General features: G+C 41.3%; 1 protein-coding gene across 6 annotated transcripts in view; it reads right to left on the bottom strand.

Moving 5' to 3' along the window:
• The window catches only part of Lrrc7 (leucine rich repeat containing 7), a 417,668-nt gene that overhangs the window by 72,639 nt on the left and 327,486 nt on the right, over positions 1-17,543 (bottom strand). For 4 of the 6 annotated variants that reach the window (XM_041664138.1, XM_041664412.1, XM_041664325.1 and 1 more), the window contains exons 18-21: positions 16,503-16,703; positions 9,233-9,344; positions 8,850-9,030; positions 5,703-7,383 (exon numbers count right to left, since the gene is read on the bottom strand). In XM_041664138.1, coding sequence (XP_041520072.1) covers positions 5,703-7,383; positions 8,850-9,030; positions 9,233-9,344; positions 16,503-16,703 — 2,175 coding nt within the window. Of the gene's footprint in view, positions 1-2,001; positions 2,143-5,702; positions 7,384-8,849; positions 9,031-9,232; positions 9,345-16,502; positions 16,704-17,543 lie in introns of all 6 variants that reach the window. The other 2 variants (XM_041664566.1, XM_041664478.1) reach the window with 2 other exon arrangements.

Genomic DNA, 17,543 nt, shown 5'->3' with positions numbered 1-17,543 from the left:
TATCGTGACTGTGAGAGGTAATTATTCTCTCAGGCCGCTGCACCACAAGATTAATACAACAGGGCAGCTGTCCCTAACTCATGTTAGGAGACACCAGAGGAGCTGAGACACCAGAAACACAGTCATAAGTGCACTGCTGTTGTTCAGTTACTGCAAGAATCTAGATCACTGTATAGAACAATCAGGCCCCAACTTAGTCAAAATAGGGTTGTTGTCATTAGATATTTTCAGAGGGTTCCAGAAATAGCTTTCTTCATACCAAAATTCATTTAATTAATTATTTTTTTTGTTTTTCTTTGTTTTCTGAGACAGGGTTTCCCTGTGAATCCCTGGTTGTCCTGGAACTCACTATGTAGTCCAGGCTGGCTTTGAACTCAGAGATTCATCTGCTTCTGAATCTTACGTGGTGTCATTAACAGTGTACATCACCACCCCCAGCAGGGTTCTTTAATCTGCTCATAATTTTTATTTTTGAAATCTTCTAATTTTAGTTTCAAAGTCTGGTTTGTATTACTTCCCAAGTTCTCTTGCAGAGGCTCATCCATCCTTGAGTGTGGATGGGATAAGAAAGTTCATTTGGGATGGAAGGAGGATGAGGGCTTTGGATTTCTAGTAGGACATGAAGAACAGGTTGTCTTGAAGAGGGTTTCAAGAAAATGGTTGTGCTTATGGCATGCCTAGGTCTAACTTGTGCTGACTTAAATAAATTAACTGCTCACAACCCTAATTCTAAGTTTAGAGACTGTGAGCTGGGCCATGAACATCGACACGATGAGAGTTATTGCTGACATCAGGAAATACTAGCAGAGAAAGTTATCACGCACCACTGGCCCCTGGGAGACTAAGAACAAATAAGATAATATTTAAATGTTCCCAATTTAGTTAGGCTTTGGTTGCTCCGTGTGTGTGTGTGTGTGTGTGTGTGGAGAGAGAGAGAGAGAGAGAGAGAGAGAGAGAGAGAGAGAGAGAGAGAGAGAGAGAATATCTGTGGACATAAAAATCTCTAGCTCTGTGTGCTACCCACAGCCTGAATTAAATTATATAGGGTCAGGTATAGAGTTAGGAAAGGCTACCAGACAGCCACTGTGAAGCATTATTGCATGGGAATTTGTCTTACATTTAATTTTCTTCAGAAACAAGAAATGTTGGGGGTTGCTGTCATTTTCTTTTCCTATTTTGTGCTTCTTTATCCATAAAACCTCATGAGGCTAATGACTACATTAACATAAGTCATAACGACATTGTATGAAGATGACTCATTAGTCTCAACTGAGATGTAACCAAGGAAAAGCATTAATCAGTTTAAGCAGGTAAAATGGGCATTCCCCATGTTGACTGAGCAAGACAAATGTTTCATTAACAGTGGGAACTCTTCTTCTCTTTATTCTACAGTATTAGTTCCTTGCTAATATGCCTACAATTTTGTTTAAAATATGTGAACTGGTGGCTTTTCTATAACCCAAGAAAAGCAAATTGTCAGATAAGATGCAAACTTACATCTCTCCCTGCTGTGTTCTGTTCCCACATGGAAAGTGGAACAAGAAAGCATTTACAGGGCTAAACACTTAACTTCCATGCTTACTCTGGATATTATGCCTTCTAAGGGACCCACCCAAATCTCAAAACAGTTTTCAGCATTGTTCTCAGAATGTTTTACCAAGGGAGGGGAGGGGTGGTGTCCAAAAGAAGGAAATAACAAATGTGTAAACACAACAGAAAGAAAAACATGGAAGAATAGAAAAAATAAGTAGAAAGATGATCCTTAAATCCACCTCAAAAGTCATGTACCTGCTCAGTCCAAAAAGCAAGAGTCTGGTCATCCGTCTAGCTCCAATAAACACTGAGCAGCTACAGATTCAGGCTCTACATCATCTTCCCTGGTGCGTTCGGACTACGGGGAGTCCGTCACAAGCAGGGCTAGATGCACAGTCTAAATACACCAAGTGAACAGACAGCAAGTGACTTTGGGATGCTGGCACATGTAGGGCGGTCCATACTTACTTTCTGAAGAGGTGGGTCTTGAAGGTCAAATTTAGACTTAGTCTGCAAGTTTAAAGTCATGCTTCTGCCTGCATGCATTGCTGAAATACCTCCATAGGGCAGCATGCCAAGGTTAACTGTGTTGTGTTTGTAAGCAGCGCTCTGAGTAGAGGAGATAACCATGTGACAGGATGTAAACACGGGCTCCACAAACAGATCATTACATGAACACGTCTAAATTCATCACATTGAACTGTAAGCGGGCAAACAGTAACTTTTTTTATAAACATGCGCTCTGTCAGACAAAAGCATACAGTAACAGTGTTAGTTGTGCACATAAATGAGTACCCTCCAGAGCTACAGAAAGGACAAGAGCAGAGATACATTGTCTATGCTTGCTCTCATGAAAACGCTAAATCTCTGTATCTGTCTCTTAGACGGCCTGGTGATCCTGGCTTGAGATGAGCATTGATCAGTTTGTTAGTTTTGCAAATTGAAACAGTGAGATTTTAATCAGATTCTATAAGCTATAAATCTCATTGTCTCACATTATGAGATCTGCACATATGAAGGACAGATGTTAACTTCTAACTCTGCCTGAGCTAATGTGTGGTAACCTTAAGGACAGTTATACTCTGAAGATGGTTAATGCTATTATTTTTAGTATGCATCAGATATCTGACAACACTCTAGTGATATTTATATTGTGAATATCTTTTGCCAAGAACTAGTAATTCTTCTCTATAGAGCTTCATTAAAATATTAATTTTTTTTTTTTTATTTTTCGAGACAGGGTTTCTCCGTAGCTTTTGGTTCCTGTCCTGGAACTAGCTCTTCTAGACCAGGCTGGCCTCGAACTCACAGAGATCCGCCTGCCTCTGCCTCCCGAGTGCTGGGATTAAAGGCGTGCGCCACCACCGCCCGGCAATATTAAATATTTTAAAATGACCCAACATCAAATTTTCAATCTGCAGTGGAAACACAATCATTGGCAGTGCTTGCTTCTGTAAGTAATTCTCTTATTTAATGCAGGAGACTTCGAAGAACAAATGGCTGGATATCATTTTTTGCTCTGAAAGCACTATTTACAAAGTAATGATTTTTATCACTAGCATTTTGTGAGCTATGGAGAGAGATCACTGGTGATACACTTGTTTGCCAATTCTATTTGTTAAGAGCTAGGGACTAGTTCATTGCCATCATGTCAAAAGTGGAAAAGACTCAACCTTTCCTTCTGGATTAGAGGTAATTCCTTGATACCCCATAGAGGATCAGTCATCTCAGACACGTGGGCTCGTGTTTTAAATTCTTGGGCACAGTGGGGCCCTATCATAGTAACATTTGTGATTAAAATAAGGGAGAAAACATATCCGTTTTTCTAGTGTAGTACTTGGAGCTGTCTCTACAAGGCCAGCACTGAGATCATTTGCCAGCTCCACATTGGACTGTTAAACCTATAATGTGAACAGAACTGTAGGTACTTGACTTTTATGTGAAATCGCAAATATCTTGTAGCTGCTGGTAACACTGTTTGCTCAGAGTTGAACAGCTTAACTGAATTTTGGAGGAAAGCACCCCAATCTCTGGTGCCATCTGATGATGGGCAGAGTGTTAATAGAACAGCTCTGTCAAAGCTATCTGACATTGTAATATGTGGTCTGGAAGCATGAATTCATCTGGAAGGATGGCTGGAAGATTTCACAGAACATGCATCTTGAGTGATCGCTGAGAAACTCAGCTAAGTGGGGAAGAAAACATCACTTGGAGTAAACTAGAAGAAAGCTCCTAGGAAACCGTGGCTTGGGGCAGTAGTCTAAAGTAACTCAACTGAGAAACTATCCAATATGCATTAAAATTGCTCTGAAAAGTTAATGTTAGAACCGGGGAATTACAAACGAACAGAGCTCAGTGGAAAAGGGAAGTGTCATCACAACAATTAAAAAATACAGTGAAATTCACCTTAGCCATCTGGGTTAGGCAGGGCCTTCAGACTTATTCATCCGAACCCTTCCCCAGTCCTGTACGCTCTGTGGCTATTGGAGTCACCTACTTCTTGTCTTGTTCAAAGCCGGTGGAGCACATCTCCACCTTGTCTTTCTGTTCCATGTTTTGTTTCTATCCATCATTCCGTCTCAAATCACTATCATTGCAATACATTCCCTACACCTGTTTGGAACCTTCCTTAGCTAGTTCACATTGCCTTGTTAGATACAGTTGTTGTCAGCATGCAATGAGAGTTCCCAACTGTTTTGTATTATTTAACTTTAAGTATTTTCACCCTTCAAAGCTACCTGTCTACATATAGGATATAACTCAAGGTGAGGCACGTGCCACTTGATCAGATGTCTCCTGCTGATGCCAGCCACGACACTTTGATAAAGTTTCCTTCAATGGGATGGGTTGCACCAATTTGAAACATTCTGATTTGCAAGACAGAGACAATTTTCATGCTGAGAAATTAACGCCCACAGCCACATTTGTTAATTCATTCTCTCCCTAGGAAAACTGTTTCCTTGTCACGTAGATACAACCTACAAATTGTTATTTTTAAAAGAATAAACCTGAACACTCAAATTTAATGTTGAAGAAATACATAATATAGTGACCTTGCTTTTATAAAAGCAGAGTCCCAAATAACACTGAATTCATCGAACAAAACATCCTGACGGCATAATGTCACTCAGAACATCTAACTTGAAGATACGAGACGGAAAGGCCCCATGTTTGCGAGGCAATCTTTAATTCTGAGGTAAGTCTGGGGCACACACAGTCTTTTTAACTAAAGCCACAGGGTCCAGCAAATGATGATGCCTCTGGGCAAAGGCTCTAGAAAATGAAATATTTGGTTTCTCTTAGAGAGATTCAAACAGACAACGGGAACTGATTCTATGCTTTGAACTGTTTTTTTTTTTTTTGGTTTTTTTTTTTTTTTTTGATTTTAACTCTCCAATGGTTGCTAACTCCACACAGTATTATGACTCAATTTTTACCTGATTCAGGATTAATTTGGGATTTATTTCCTTGTTTTGCTACATTGTACACACTAATTTGTTACATTTGTAGTCTTCCTTGAGACACCATCTGCATTTGCTGTTTATAGCTTGACTTGAATTGTAGAATTTCTTTCTACATAAAAGCCAATATTCTAAATGTCAAGATTTTTTAATCAATTAAAGTAGTGTGTAGGAGGGCATTTAATCTCTGCTTATTTTATTTTTCTGTTCCTTGCTGGGAAGATTATTGCTCATTAGAGGTAATAACTTCAGTTGTTCCTTAGCTGTGCACAAATTTTATAAACAAATTAAGCCCGAGTTTAATATAAGTGAGTCCATGTGGAAAGGGTGAAATACTCACTTTTTATAGACTCAATAAAAATAACACTCTCTAGGTCACCAGGGAACAGTTTTGTGTCCTGGGAGAGGCGGCCTTGCTTTCACGGCTAGAAAGACACTGGAGCACCATCCCAGATAATCGAGTCAAATTCTTCCTTACCATATTTAGGCTAGCTTTGAGAGGTAATTCACCTGCTGGTTATGACTTCTCAGAATATAAGCATTAAGCAATACCTAAATAAACTATTGCAATCCATCTCCCCCGCTAAATATAAATAAAATCCTGGGAGAATCATTCCTGTAACTCATGCACCACCACATGTGCTTAGAGACGCCAGGAAAGGAAAACCCAAGGCAGAAGGGATTCTTACAGAGAAAGGCCAGACATACCCTGTCTAACCTTCTAGCTTCTATATGTCTAAGCAGCTGCTGTCTCCAGTCTGCCGGCATTTTGCCACAGCTCTCCTCTCCCTTCACAGGGGTGGGCCTTGTCTTTATATCACTGTTATCTGACGGCTTGTCACCATAGTTACCCAGGTTATAGTCAGATGGTATTTTTTCCAGGAGGGCTGCCATGGTAGGCCTAGCTGAAACTGGCCTGGTTTGGGAGGCTCCGTAACTCTCTGTGCTGTAGCTCCTGGCGGACAGCGGCCTCCTCTGGGTAAGGTTTTTAGCGGGGAAGCTTCCCGCCTGCGCTTTTACTTCTTGATACGAAGGGTGTTCATCTTCGTACCTGCCATTTCTCTTGAGGAATTGGGGATCAGTCATTGAAACACTGCTCTGGCCTTCCAGCCCTCCCCTATAGGCTGCTCGGCCATACCTGTCACCAGGGGGCAGCTCATGGGGCTCGCTGACTCTTCTGAACATGGCCATTTCAGTGGAGCTGGCCAGGGAGTCAGCCCTCCTTAGGAAGCCTGCCCTGGGCCCCTGGCTGGCAAACTGAGCGTTCACTATGGCATCCTCATTCACAGATGGCTGGGAAAAGGAGAACATCTGTTCCATGGGTGGGTACCCTCTATAGGCTCTGGGACTGACCAGATCCTTGGCGATGTTTTTGCTGGGCTGCTGCACATACTCAGAATTGTGTGCGAAAGGGGGCGGGATCCTCTTTTCTGCTTTTACTTCCACCGCTCCTTGTGGATTGAAGCTTTGGTCAAACTGATAGACCTTCTTTGTCATAGATGCTTTTTGTTGGGGTGGCCCTTTACTACTTCCATACATGAGCATCTCGTCGTCCAGCATGGGTACCGACTGGCTCCTGGACATACTGGACATGCCGTGCTCCGGTCCCAACAACTTGTCTGGCCGCTCGTGGCTTCCTAAGTGATCACTCCCAGAGGCATAGTTTTCTAGCGGAATGTTATAAACCTTGTAGGTTCCAATGTCAATCTCATCAATACTCTGAGACTTTTTGAATTTGTTGGACTTTATATCTTTCATGAGTGGGGAGAGCCTCTCCGTGCTTTTGCTCATCGCAATAACACCTTTCGATGAATCTGGGCGGCAGTGGATTTGAGAAAAGACATTACCGAGACTCCTGTTGGGTGTGGGGTCATGGTACTCCCATGGCACTCCTGGAGAAAAGGGACTTGGTGTCTCTGCAGGCTCCTTCATGTGATCTTTTCTTTCAGGTAAGGGGCTGGTAGTAGGGGTTGTTTCTAATTTGGAAGGAAAAGCAGTCCTGTCTTCAAATGGACTGGGAGTTCTGGTCCAGTTCTGCCAGGGGTTGGAAGGAGGCACTTCTGTTTCTGGCGTGTGTCGGTGTATGGACTGTTCCAGTTCCAGGGGAACGCCGACAATCCTTTCCTGCCTGATTAAAGGCCTGCGCCCGTGAGCAGGCATGCTTCTAGCCTTGGCGCTTAAGAGAGGGTTATTGTTGGCGTTCTCAGCGGCAGCTTCCTCTGAGACAAAACCTGTGTTGTCGTAATGGGAGCCATCCGTCCAGTTGTCAGGGAAGGCATCACTCATTGGCAGCCGGTCAGGACGCTGGGGGAGATTCCCTGGAGGAACAGCCTCTCGTTGGCTGAGTAATGGCTTTGCATCCAGAGGCTGTGGGAAAGGTGGTGCAATCCTGTGAACACAAACAGAAGGAGAAAAATGACTGAGAGGAAGAGGTGACCTTCCTGGAGGAAGAATGCCACCAGCCTTTGTGTAGCTCATTTATTCCCACCTGGTTTACGGGTAAAGCACTATTCCAAAAACCCACTTTAACTTGCTCTGACTTTCACGTCTTCTGAGTAACCATGGCTTTCTAGCACCCTAGGGAACTGACTGCCTAACGTATTCATTGTTTACCACCTTAGGTCCTTCCATAGAATGCAAGCATGGAGAGAGACCAGCATACTTATTGACTAAATGGGTGAATGAATGAAGTAAGTGCACTTGCAGGCATGGTCCTGAAGATGGGCTGGCAAAAGGATTTCCACTATTCATCCCTGGGATTCTGACTCAGAGCACTTCCAAGTTTCCAGTTGAGAGAACTTAACACATCCCAAAGAGGAGGGGCAGGGACCTCAGACACGGCAGACATGCTGCTGCCTACTGAATGAATGGATGGTGCTCTGGACATCCCCAGCTTTCCCTATCTCTTTCTGACTCTCTCTGGCATTCTCTCTGACCCTCTCTAGATATCTTTGGCTCTCTCTGATCTTCTGTGACCTTCTCTGACCCTCTCTGATCCTCTCTGACCCTCTCTGGCCCTTTTGGATTCTCTCTGGATCTCTCTGACTTTCTCTAACCCTCTCTGACCCTCCCTGGCTCTCTCTGATCCTCTGTGACGTTCTCTAACCCTCCCCGACTCTTTCTCATTCTCTCTGGCATTCTCTGACCCTTTCTCACCTTCTCTTACTCTCCCTTGCTTTCTTTGGAGTTCTATTTTTATTTTATGTGTAAAACATGTATATATATATATATATATATAATATGTTTTGCTTGCACATATGTTTGTGTACCATGTGAGTGTCTGGTACCTACAGAAGCCAAAAGAAGACATCAGATCTCCTAAAACTGGAGTTACAGATAGTTGTGAACCATCATGTTAATGGGAGCTGGGCATAGAACCCAGGTCTTCTGGCAAGGTAGCCAGTGTTCTTAATTTCTGAGCTGTCTCTCCAGTACAGGCATTTCAATCTATCACACCAATTTTGCTTTTTGTGTTAGGGGGGATCAAATCCAGGGCCTCGAGCACTTAGCTCCACCACTGATCTACTTCCACCCAGCCTTTTTTATACCATTTTGGATGTGACATGTCCACGTGTTTTATAAACTTGAGATTGCCTCAAAATTACACTTTCAAGCTTTTGGTTCCTACTATCACTCCCATAATCTCCTCTGAGTTGGGCCTGCATGGATGGCAGGCCCTTGAGGGTGGCTCTGATGCCCTTCAAAATCCCAGGTGAGCCCACATGCTTACCTGCATCTTTTGTCTTCTGTGCCACTCACGTGCCAAACACAATTCCAACATTAAGCAGATTCCACTTTGTCAAAGTTGATGAAAATGAGCATTTGGGAACATAGAAGGGGGAATTCTCAACACACCTGTTACCCCACAAAGAGTTATGGACGGCATCTTTAGCGGTTGTCTGCAAGGACCCCACTTTCACGCGGGTGTTTGAGGACCCCGAGGAAGCCTGGGAGGGCGAGTAGTCTGAGTAGGTGCCTGAGGAGACACTGTTATTCAGACAGTGAGTTTTGTCAACTTCAGACTCATCAGTTGATTCTGAAATTCAAAGGGGAAACATATTACAACGCTACGAACACGGATGGATACAAAAGAAGCATGAAAAGCAGATTCCACATGGATTAATGTCAGAAGCACACATCTGCGGGTACTTATAGACTACGGCATGTCATAATGTATAAGTGGTGATTGATCATGCACATGCATCGGTCACAGTTCCACATCGGCTTCACGATGTTACCTTTTTTGTCCTTCCCTAGCAGAACAAGTTTGGGTGGGTACAGAGGGGTCTCAGCTAATGAAGGGTGAAGTTCCCCAATCCTCATTTCATTAGCTGGATGAACAAAAGAATCCTGAGAGATATAATAATACAGGACAAGGAAAGTAAACATTTAAAGAACGGTTAACCAAGATGGCAATATCTTATTTGGCTCAGACTCAAAGATGCAGCCCTCGAGTTTGATTCACCATAGGGCATTGTGAAAGGAACCCTGCACATCTCTAATTGAGCGCTAATTATTTTTCTAATTTATGTGAACTCATTTATTCATTGAATATATTTTTGGATGCTATTTGTATGCCTGGCACTGTGCAAAGAACTGTGGAGGTTCCCCCAGAAAGACACAACATGGTCTTCTGGGAATTCCCAATTTAATTGAGATGAAACAGTGCTCACTTCAGCACAACACTGAATTATGCTACACCCTCCACAGGCAGTGTGGCTCACAGTCAGATACGCTTGGATAGGTATTCTAGAGGCCAAACTCTTGAGAGTTCCAAGTGCGAAGGCCATTGCAAGCCAGTGGGATTTTGGTCCCACCCCTACACATATTATCTAACTGGTGGCCCAGGAATCCTGCATCCCGCCCCTGCTCTCCAGTCCTGCTGCATCCCAGGTGGCTGTGTTTTCAGCCACTGGGGGTCTGCTGTGCTTCCTTCCTGAGGTTGTTACTGTTCTCCTGCCCATTCCAACCTACTTAATCTACCGTATGTCAAATGCTGAGTGAATTATCATCAGCGGTATAAGAATACAACTCCATGAAGAATAAAAAATACAAAAGCCCTATAAGTTTTAAAATTTATTTCCCCCCTCTCTCTTAGAATTGTTTAATTTTATGTGTTAGTGTGTTGCCTGCATGCATGGAAATGCATGACTTGCGTGCAGTACCGGTGGGTACCAGAAGAGAGCATTGGATTTCCTAGAGCTGGAGTTAACATTATGTGTGTGTTAGGAAATGAACCCGGGTCCTCTGCAGAAGCAACCAGAGTTTTCAACCACTGAGCCATCTCACCAGTGTAAAAATTCCACGAATGTTAATTTCCAGAATTCAGATAATTCCCAACTAAGCAGATATCAGGAGAATATTAAGAAGAGCAAGACCTAAGTTCCCATTTTCTATACATAACAGCTGTGTTTTTAACCTGTTTATGATAATTTGAATTAAAAGAAGAACATTCAGGGGCTTTTGTTTGTTTGTTAGTATCTTGTTAAGTTGTAGCATTGGACTAACACAAGTAGAAATGTGTTGTTGAATCAGAGAAGGTTATACTTGGAAAAATACCAGGAATTTGGAAAACTTGTCTAGTGTTTGGTTGGAGAAATGAACAGACAGAAACACTCAAAGAGACAGACTTAAGGATTTTGGTATTGCAGAGAAGCATTAGTTTCTTTAATACTTGACTGAAATTTTATCTTTTGAACTTATTTTGGGGTGTATGAGACTATTTGTTTCTCGATGACTTTTTGTTTCAGTTGATGAAGACTGAATGACCATTGAGTTAAACACTTTCACTGACCTGGAGCTCACAAAATCACTTAATAAAGACCCAGCATTGGAGTATGGTTCTCTTGAGTTCCCACTGAGCTAGTCCTTCCTCCAGTGTGAGGCTCCCAGTGAGAGTATCAGGGACCTGAAATGAAGGATCCGGTTTGAAGAGGGATCCCAAAGACAAAGAGGTGATGAAGTGCCTGGGTGTGAAGAAAGAAATCTGCATTTGGAATTTTAAAGTTCAGCACAAGAAATGTTCAGTAAAATTTTGAAGTGGCATAATAAAGAATAAATGCATATATTTATAAGAAGATGCAAGCTGGAGAAAGAATAAGAGATGCCAACTTGTCAGTCACATGATGCTATCTCTCCATCCTGTTTCTGCCTCAACACTTACTAATCAGGGCAAGGGGAAATAATTCCCAGACCTGTGTCTGACATATCTGTCAAATGAAGGTGGTTGGTAAAAGAATTAGTGCTGATTTATGCCCAGCATATGAACATAAAGGTAACTTCCTTGTTTGAAACAAGTGAGAAAGGAGAAATTTTAAATAATACTTAGTACACGTAGAATTATTTTTTTTAAGGAATAGCAAAATAAAAAAAAATAAAAGGAGACACAAGAACCAAATCAGGCAGCTGGATCTGCCCAGAATATTAATATTACTTCTTTTACCTCATGTTCTGCACATCCAGTACTTAGGATATCTTGCTTATGTGTATCAGCTTTTCAAAACCGTGACCAGGGCTCTTCATGATCCAGCTAAGGTATAAGTCTCTGACTTTGCTCAGAAATCGAGGAAAGAAAAGTCATTGAGCCTACTTTCATGGCGGTAAACAGAGGAAGCTGTTAGCAAGCAATCAGTTTTGGTAAGTGGTTCACCAGAAATTCATCTAAATGTGTCTCCTGCTGAGGAGACAGAAGTAGAGTTGGTGGTGGTGGATAAAATGTCCTTTGTTTTTTTTTAAAAATCCTATCATCTTTCCTTGATTTAAACAAAATCTTGGCTCTTCATAACATGGAGAAAGACAATCCTAAGGTAAAAGTCAAGAAGAATAAAAGCTCATTTTCAAGCCTTTGAGAGTCTAGGAGGAGAGTTAAAAAGGGAGGCAAAGGAGAATTTCAGGGATAGCTGACTGTTTTCCATTATTTGGCAGAAGGTATGACTTCTCTATAGAGGGAAAACAGGCTGTCTCCTCACGATGAGAAGGATTTGTATCATTTTGACTATAGCAGACACAGTGAACAGGCGTCCAGTTAGAAATACACAGAACACTGAAGAGAATGAGGGAGGAATTGGTGCTTTATTCTCTTGAGGAGGGGTCTGAAATTATCATTTACTCTTGGCTTTTCCTGTACCAAGTGCTAGGCCTAGTGTTACCTGTTGTTACCCTAGTCCATCTCCATAGAGTCTCTTAGCACTTAGATTTTTAGAGGCAAAATTTGTGGCCTGGAACAGCACCCTTGCTTAGGTCAGCAACAAGGAAGGTCTAAGAGAACAGTTCTTGCCTCCTAGACCAACCCCACCCCCTCCATGGTTCCCAGACTATGTTCTGAGGCATCCTCAGAGGTCATGCTAATTCACAGGGGTATGATGTGTTGTAGAGAGTGTTTCAGGAAGGCAATGCTTGAGATCAACCAGACAGCTGTGAACTGCTGGGTCACTGTTGCACACGGTTTCAACATGTGGTTGCACGTTCTTGGTGTCATTTCTCATGAAGCTGGATTTTGGTAATTGCTATAACCAAAGAGTAAAACTTGAATGCTAGTGTATGGCATCTGAGAGCTGTCGTGTTTACTGTGACTTCCAGTTTTAAGAAAAAGTTGTCAGTGTCTGATGATATCTTGGGTTTGATTATTTAAAAATAAGATAAAATATTTTCTTTTCCAGTCTATGCATTTTATTTTTTCCAATGACCTCAAAGGAGGATAAATATATTTACTAATATATCTACTTCTACTACTTCTGTGGGGATATTGAATGTTAAGAATTATTTCAGTCTAGGGACATTATAACAAAAATTGTTGAGATACAGAGGGTATAAATATGCTAGGAATTTCCTCAATGCACAGGTGAAGACTGACTAGACAAGGCAGCCAACAAAGATAAATCAATTCAACAAATCTCAGAAATTCTCCTGGACACCCATGAACTTCTAATTGGATAGAGGGACAGACTATAACATTAGATTTAACTATTTATGTGTCTTCTCTGTGGTGGACTCTGGGAATATAGCTCCTCCCGGCTTATGATGTAGTTACATCATAAACACGGCATAAGTTGAAAATATCATTAAGTAAAAATGTTTTTGATATTCCGAACACTCTGAGTTTTACAGCCCAGCAGCCCAATACTCTGCAGTAGATGTGGTATGTATTTGGGATTCTGCAGCTGCTGAAGGGCATGCTATTTGTTGCTGAGTATCTGAGTGTATTGTTAGGCCAGTAAAAGGTCACAATTCAAAACCAGAGTATGGTTTTTGCTAAGGGTTGAAAGCTTTGACAGCAGAGCAGAGCTGAAAAATCCCAAATTGAATTATCATTTGTACATACTAGACAAGGTAGAAATGGCCCTTATCCTCTAAAACTGTCTGAAGGTAATATATAAAATCATCATAAATGTTCTCATTACATTTCATGCAAGTAAACAGTGACACAGTAGGAAAAACCAGAAGGTTAGACTGGTCAGGGTGACCCTTTGAGACTGGAAGGGTGAGGGTGTGCTAGTCATGTAAAGAGCTGGGGGGTGTGTGTGAGCAAATGAATTTCACAGGGCATTAAGAAGGGAAAAGAAAGGAAGGAATGAGGGAGGGAGGGAGAAAGGAGGGAGAGAAAGAAGAAAGGAAGGAGGGAGGAAAGGAAGGAGGGAAGGAAGGATGGAGGGAGGGAAGGACGAAAGGGAGGAAGGAAGGAAAGAAAGAAGGAGGAGCCTTCCTGTCATCGGCTCTCTTGGTTCTTATGGCTCTCTGGTTCTGTTCTTTAGCCCATGTGAAGGCTCTAAAAGGTCAGGTGGGGGCCAGCTTTCCTTTCTCACTCACTTTGCTGTTTATGAAAAGCAGTTACCATGTTCTGTTTTGCCGTTTTGAGATAGTATCTCATAGGCTAGCCTTGAACTTACTGAGTAGCCAAGGATGATCTTGGACCCCTAACCCTCCTGCCTTTACTTTCCAAGTGCACCATCATATTAGGTACTGTGTACTGCATTTTTCCTGTACTTTTTTCGGTCTTGCTTACCTCAATTCTTCATTACTTTTCCTTGGTTAAGGAGCTTTATTACCTGGCTGATTTTGTCATGAAGCGTGCAATTTTCTACTGCACGGTCTATGCATACAACCAGACATGGTAGTATAAGTTTGCAATCTCAGTCCTCAGGAGGTAGAGGCAGCAAGGTCCTGAGTTTGTGGCCAGTTTGGGCTAATCTCAAAATATTGAAACCTGCATCGAAAGACAAAAATGAAAAACTATATATGGATGCAAAATATAAAACAAATGCTAAGTTTTCGTAATTAGTAGGATACTTGGTTGTCCACAAACACTGAATAAAATGCCCTTCATTCAACTCTCTTCAAGAGGACGATGATTGCCTGCAGTAGGCTAAAAGTAAGATGCAGAGTCTCGATTTCAAAGAAAATATTGAAATCTCCTGTGGAATTTCTTTTCACAGAGATCACGTCAGCGGATGAAGAAGCCTAAGAAAGGGATGCGGAGGTTCACGGTGAACACTGAGTTGGAAGTCAGCTTCCATTGTGGCCTGTCTCACTAATGAAGGACCTCAGGCCTTTCTCCCAGCACTAAGAAGCTATTACCAAGGGAACGATTCGATTTGCACTCTTTTTAGGAAAAGGGTTGCCAAGGCAACAAGGAGGCTGGAAACAATGTAAAGCAAGGAGACAATGGCTTTGTAGCAATGCTGACAGAGTTACTGGAAACACAGGTGAAAACGTTCAGGTTGGGGAAACTATTTGGAAGGGATAAGGAGTGAAGAGAAAGAAGAAATTATTGCTCCAATTTCCAGCCTCAAAGAGCTGGTAGTCAATGTCGTGAAATCTGATTAAGGTTAGGGCAGAAGTGGAAACAAGTTTGGGGAAGAAATGCAAAATTTAATTTTGGATATATTATTTTTGGTGTGTTCTTTATATGGAGACATTTTTCAGGAGACTTTAGCTTCATTTTATCTATCATGGAGTTATTATTAAATTTGTAATCACAGACATTTTTCTCCCTTTTTACATCCCAAATTCCCAAATTAAGCAATTATAGAATTTTCTTACATTTGTAGTGAATTTACTCACTTTTAGGTTTTCATAACCACAATGTAACAAAGGATATTAATATATGATTCCGTGAAGTTTAAATACAAAGTGTGTGTGTGTGCACTTGCTAAATATTTCTTCCTTTCCTGTTTGTATTGTTCTAGTATCTTAGATGGGAATGTGGTATCACAAGGAAAAGGGAGCATAGAGACACTTAGAAGGCAAAGAAAAGAAAACTAAGCTGAGATTTACTTCTTCAGGTGCGCTGGTGTTCCCTCCAACACTCCAGGTGTTACTCCCTTAGGTATGAAAGTGTACTTCTCTTTCAGGGGGGTCTGCAATCTACAACTGTTTTTGCTTTGTTTTGGTTTTACAATAGTCTCACTTTGTGTCCTAGGCTGGCCTTCAACTCCCAACCATCTTCCTGTTTCTGCCTCCCAAGTGTCTACGGTTGCTTTTTGCTCAAGGTCTTCTTTCTGTTGGTAATGTGCTCCACTGCTTCCTGTTTTAAGGGAATCACGCCATCTTTAATGTATGCTTCAGCCTCAATACAGGACAAGAGATCATGTGATCACTTCACCTGTTTCTCCAGTTTAGCTTTGAATCACCTGGGAGCCTGGTCCACGTTTTCATCATTTTATCCCTCTCACAGTGTTTAGCACAATGCTACTTATACAGTTGGTGTTCAGACGCAGATTTGTAAAAGAGTTTTGTCAGTCTAGATTTTAGAGAATGTGGACCAGACATGCTCACTCTTCTGTGTTTCTAGTGGAGTAAAAGATGCAGCTAATTAGTTGAGGGATTGATGAGATAGTCGAGGTGGCAGAATGTAGTTGAATTCTTTTCAGACCATACAAATCAATAAGGCAGAGTTTGTAGTTTATTCTCAAGCATAGAGAACAAACTTCTCATGGTTGGATCCTACAAGCCTGAGTTTTTATTTTTTTAATTAAAAAACATTTTTTTTTTTTGGCTGAAACTCAGACACGAAAATATTAAAAAAAAAAAAAAAAAAAAACAGAGAGAGTTCCAGAACAGCCAGGACTGTTTCACAGAGAAACCCTATCTTGAAAAACCAAAAAAAAAAAAAAAAAAAAAACCCCAAAAAACAAACAAACTAAAAAACCCCCAAATCATGGTAAACTTAGTAGGACTTTTACTGTGAAAATGTCCCATTAGTTTCCCCAGCAGATGATCAGATAAGACTTGGGATGGTCACCATTTTCATGGATATAACATCCTGGCTAGCTGAGGCAGCAGATGAGCCGCTGCATGTATTAATGACATAGTAATCATTTTGGCCATGATGGTGGTACTCATTCTTGATTTACTAGACGTAACCCTCATATCTCAAAAAAGAGTCGTTTTTATTTGAGGAAATAATGTGTAATTCGCTTACTAAAGCGATCAACTCAGTTAGAAGAAACATTATCACCCAGAAGCCTAAAAGTCAAACCACACTGGCAATTACCAATAACCTCCAAATACCTCCACTGTAATCTCCTTTGGGGCCACCGGCCACTTGTGCTCAAACTTTTCTTTCACAGTTTGCTCCGTGTTAGCTGTTGGATTTGGGTTCTCAACTCGCACTCCGTGGCTTGGCTTACCCACCAGATTTTGAACAGATTTTACCATATTCTTTAAATCCTCTGGGTAAGGAGTTGGATAGCGTTTTAGGTTTATTTCAACCTAGAAGTTTATAAAAAGAAATCGAACATAAAAACGACTTCAGAAAGCATGTTCACCAAGCTACTCCATGGTACAAGCTTCATCAAAAACAAATGCAGTACAGTGAGTGTTGGGCTGCCCAGGGAACTGCCCTTGATGTGAGGAGTGGGGCTTGACTCCTGTTCCCGACTCCTTCACATCCTCAGACATCATCAATGATTTCTTTAGAATATACTGTATCTTTTGATGAGTGAAATAGCAGTAAATAAGACTCTTAAGTGACTGCTAATGTCATAAAAATGGAACAACGGATTACCAGTTACATTACATCTTAGAAGTTTACTATCTTTGGTATTTAATAATTTTGAAATTTAATAATTTCCATAATGAGAATGCCTTTGGAGTTCAGTGCAGGTATTGGGAGGGAGGAGACCTCACAAGATTTACAAGCAGAGTGAAGCAATAAAAAAGCCAAACAGGTGTTAGCCCAGGTTTATAGCTAGCACGCACTGTCAAAAGGGAGGGTAGCTTATACTTTTTAAGACTTCAGAAAAATTCTCTGTGGTGGCTTTCACACTTGTGTTTTACACTAATAGGTCATATGCTTCTTGAGTAACAGATTATATAAAGATAAAAAAAAATCACTTCTTAAAAATATGTTTAGGCAAATGTACATGTTTTGGATGCTGTTATCCAGATATTTTTTCATTCATTTGCAGGTGTTAATCTTAACTTTCAAGAACACACTGAAGGACTCTTCTTAATACTGATTTCTTATATGTAGAATATTCTACCATGAGAGTATTAATTATTACATATTTAAAAGAGATTCAATAGTCATTCATGTTGACTGAATGAACT

This window comes from Microtus oregoni, unplaced genomic scaffold, assembly GCF_018167655.1.
Source record: "Microtus oregoni isolate MIOR12 unplaced genomic scaffold, Mior012 000000F_ref0000247, whole genome shotgun sequence".
Lineage (NCBI taxonomy): Eukaryota > Metazoa > Chordata > Mammalia > Rodentia > Cricetidae > Microtus > Microtus oregoni.
This window is presented reverse-complemented; position numbering and strand designations above follow the sequence as displayed.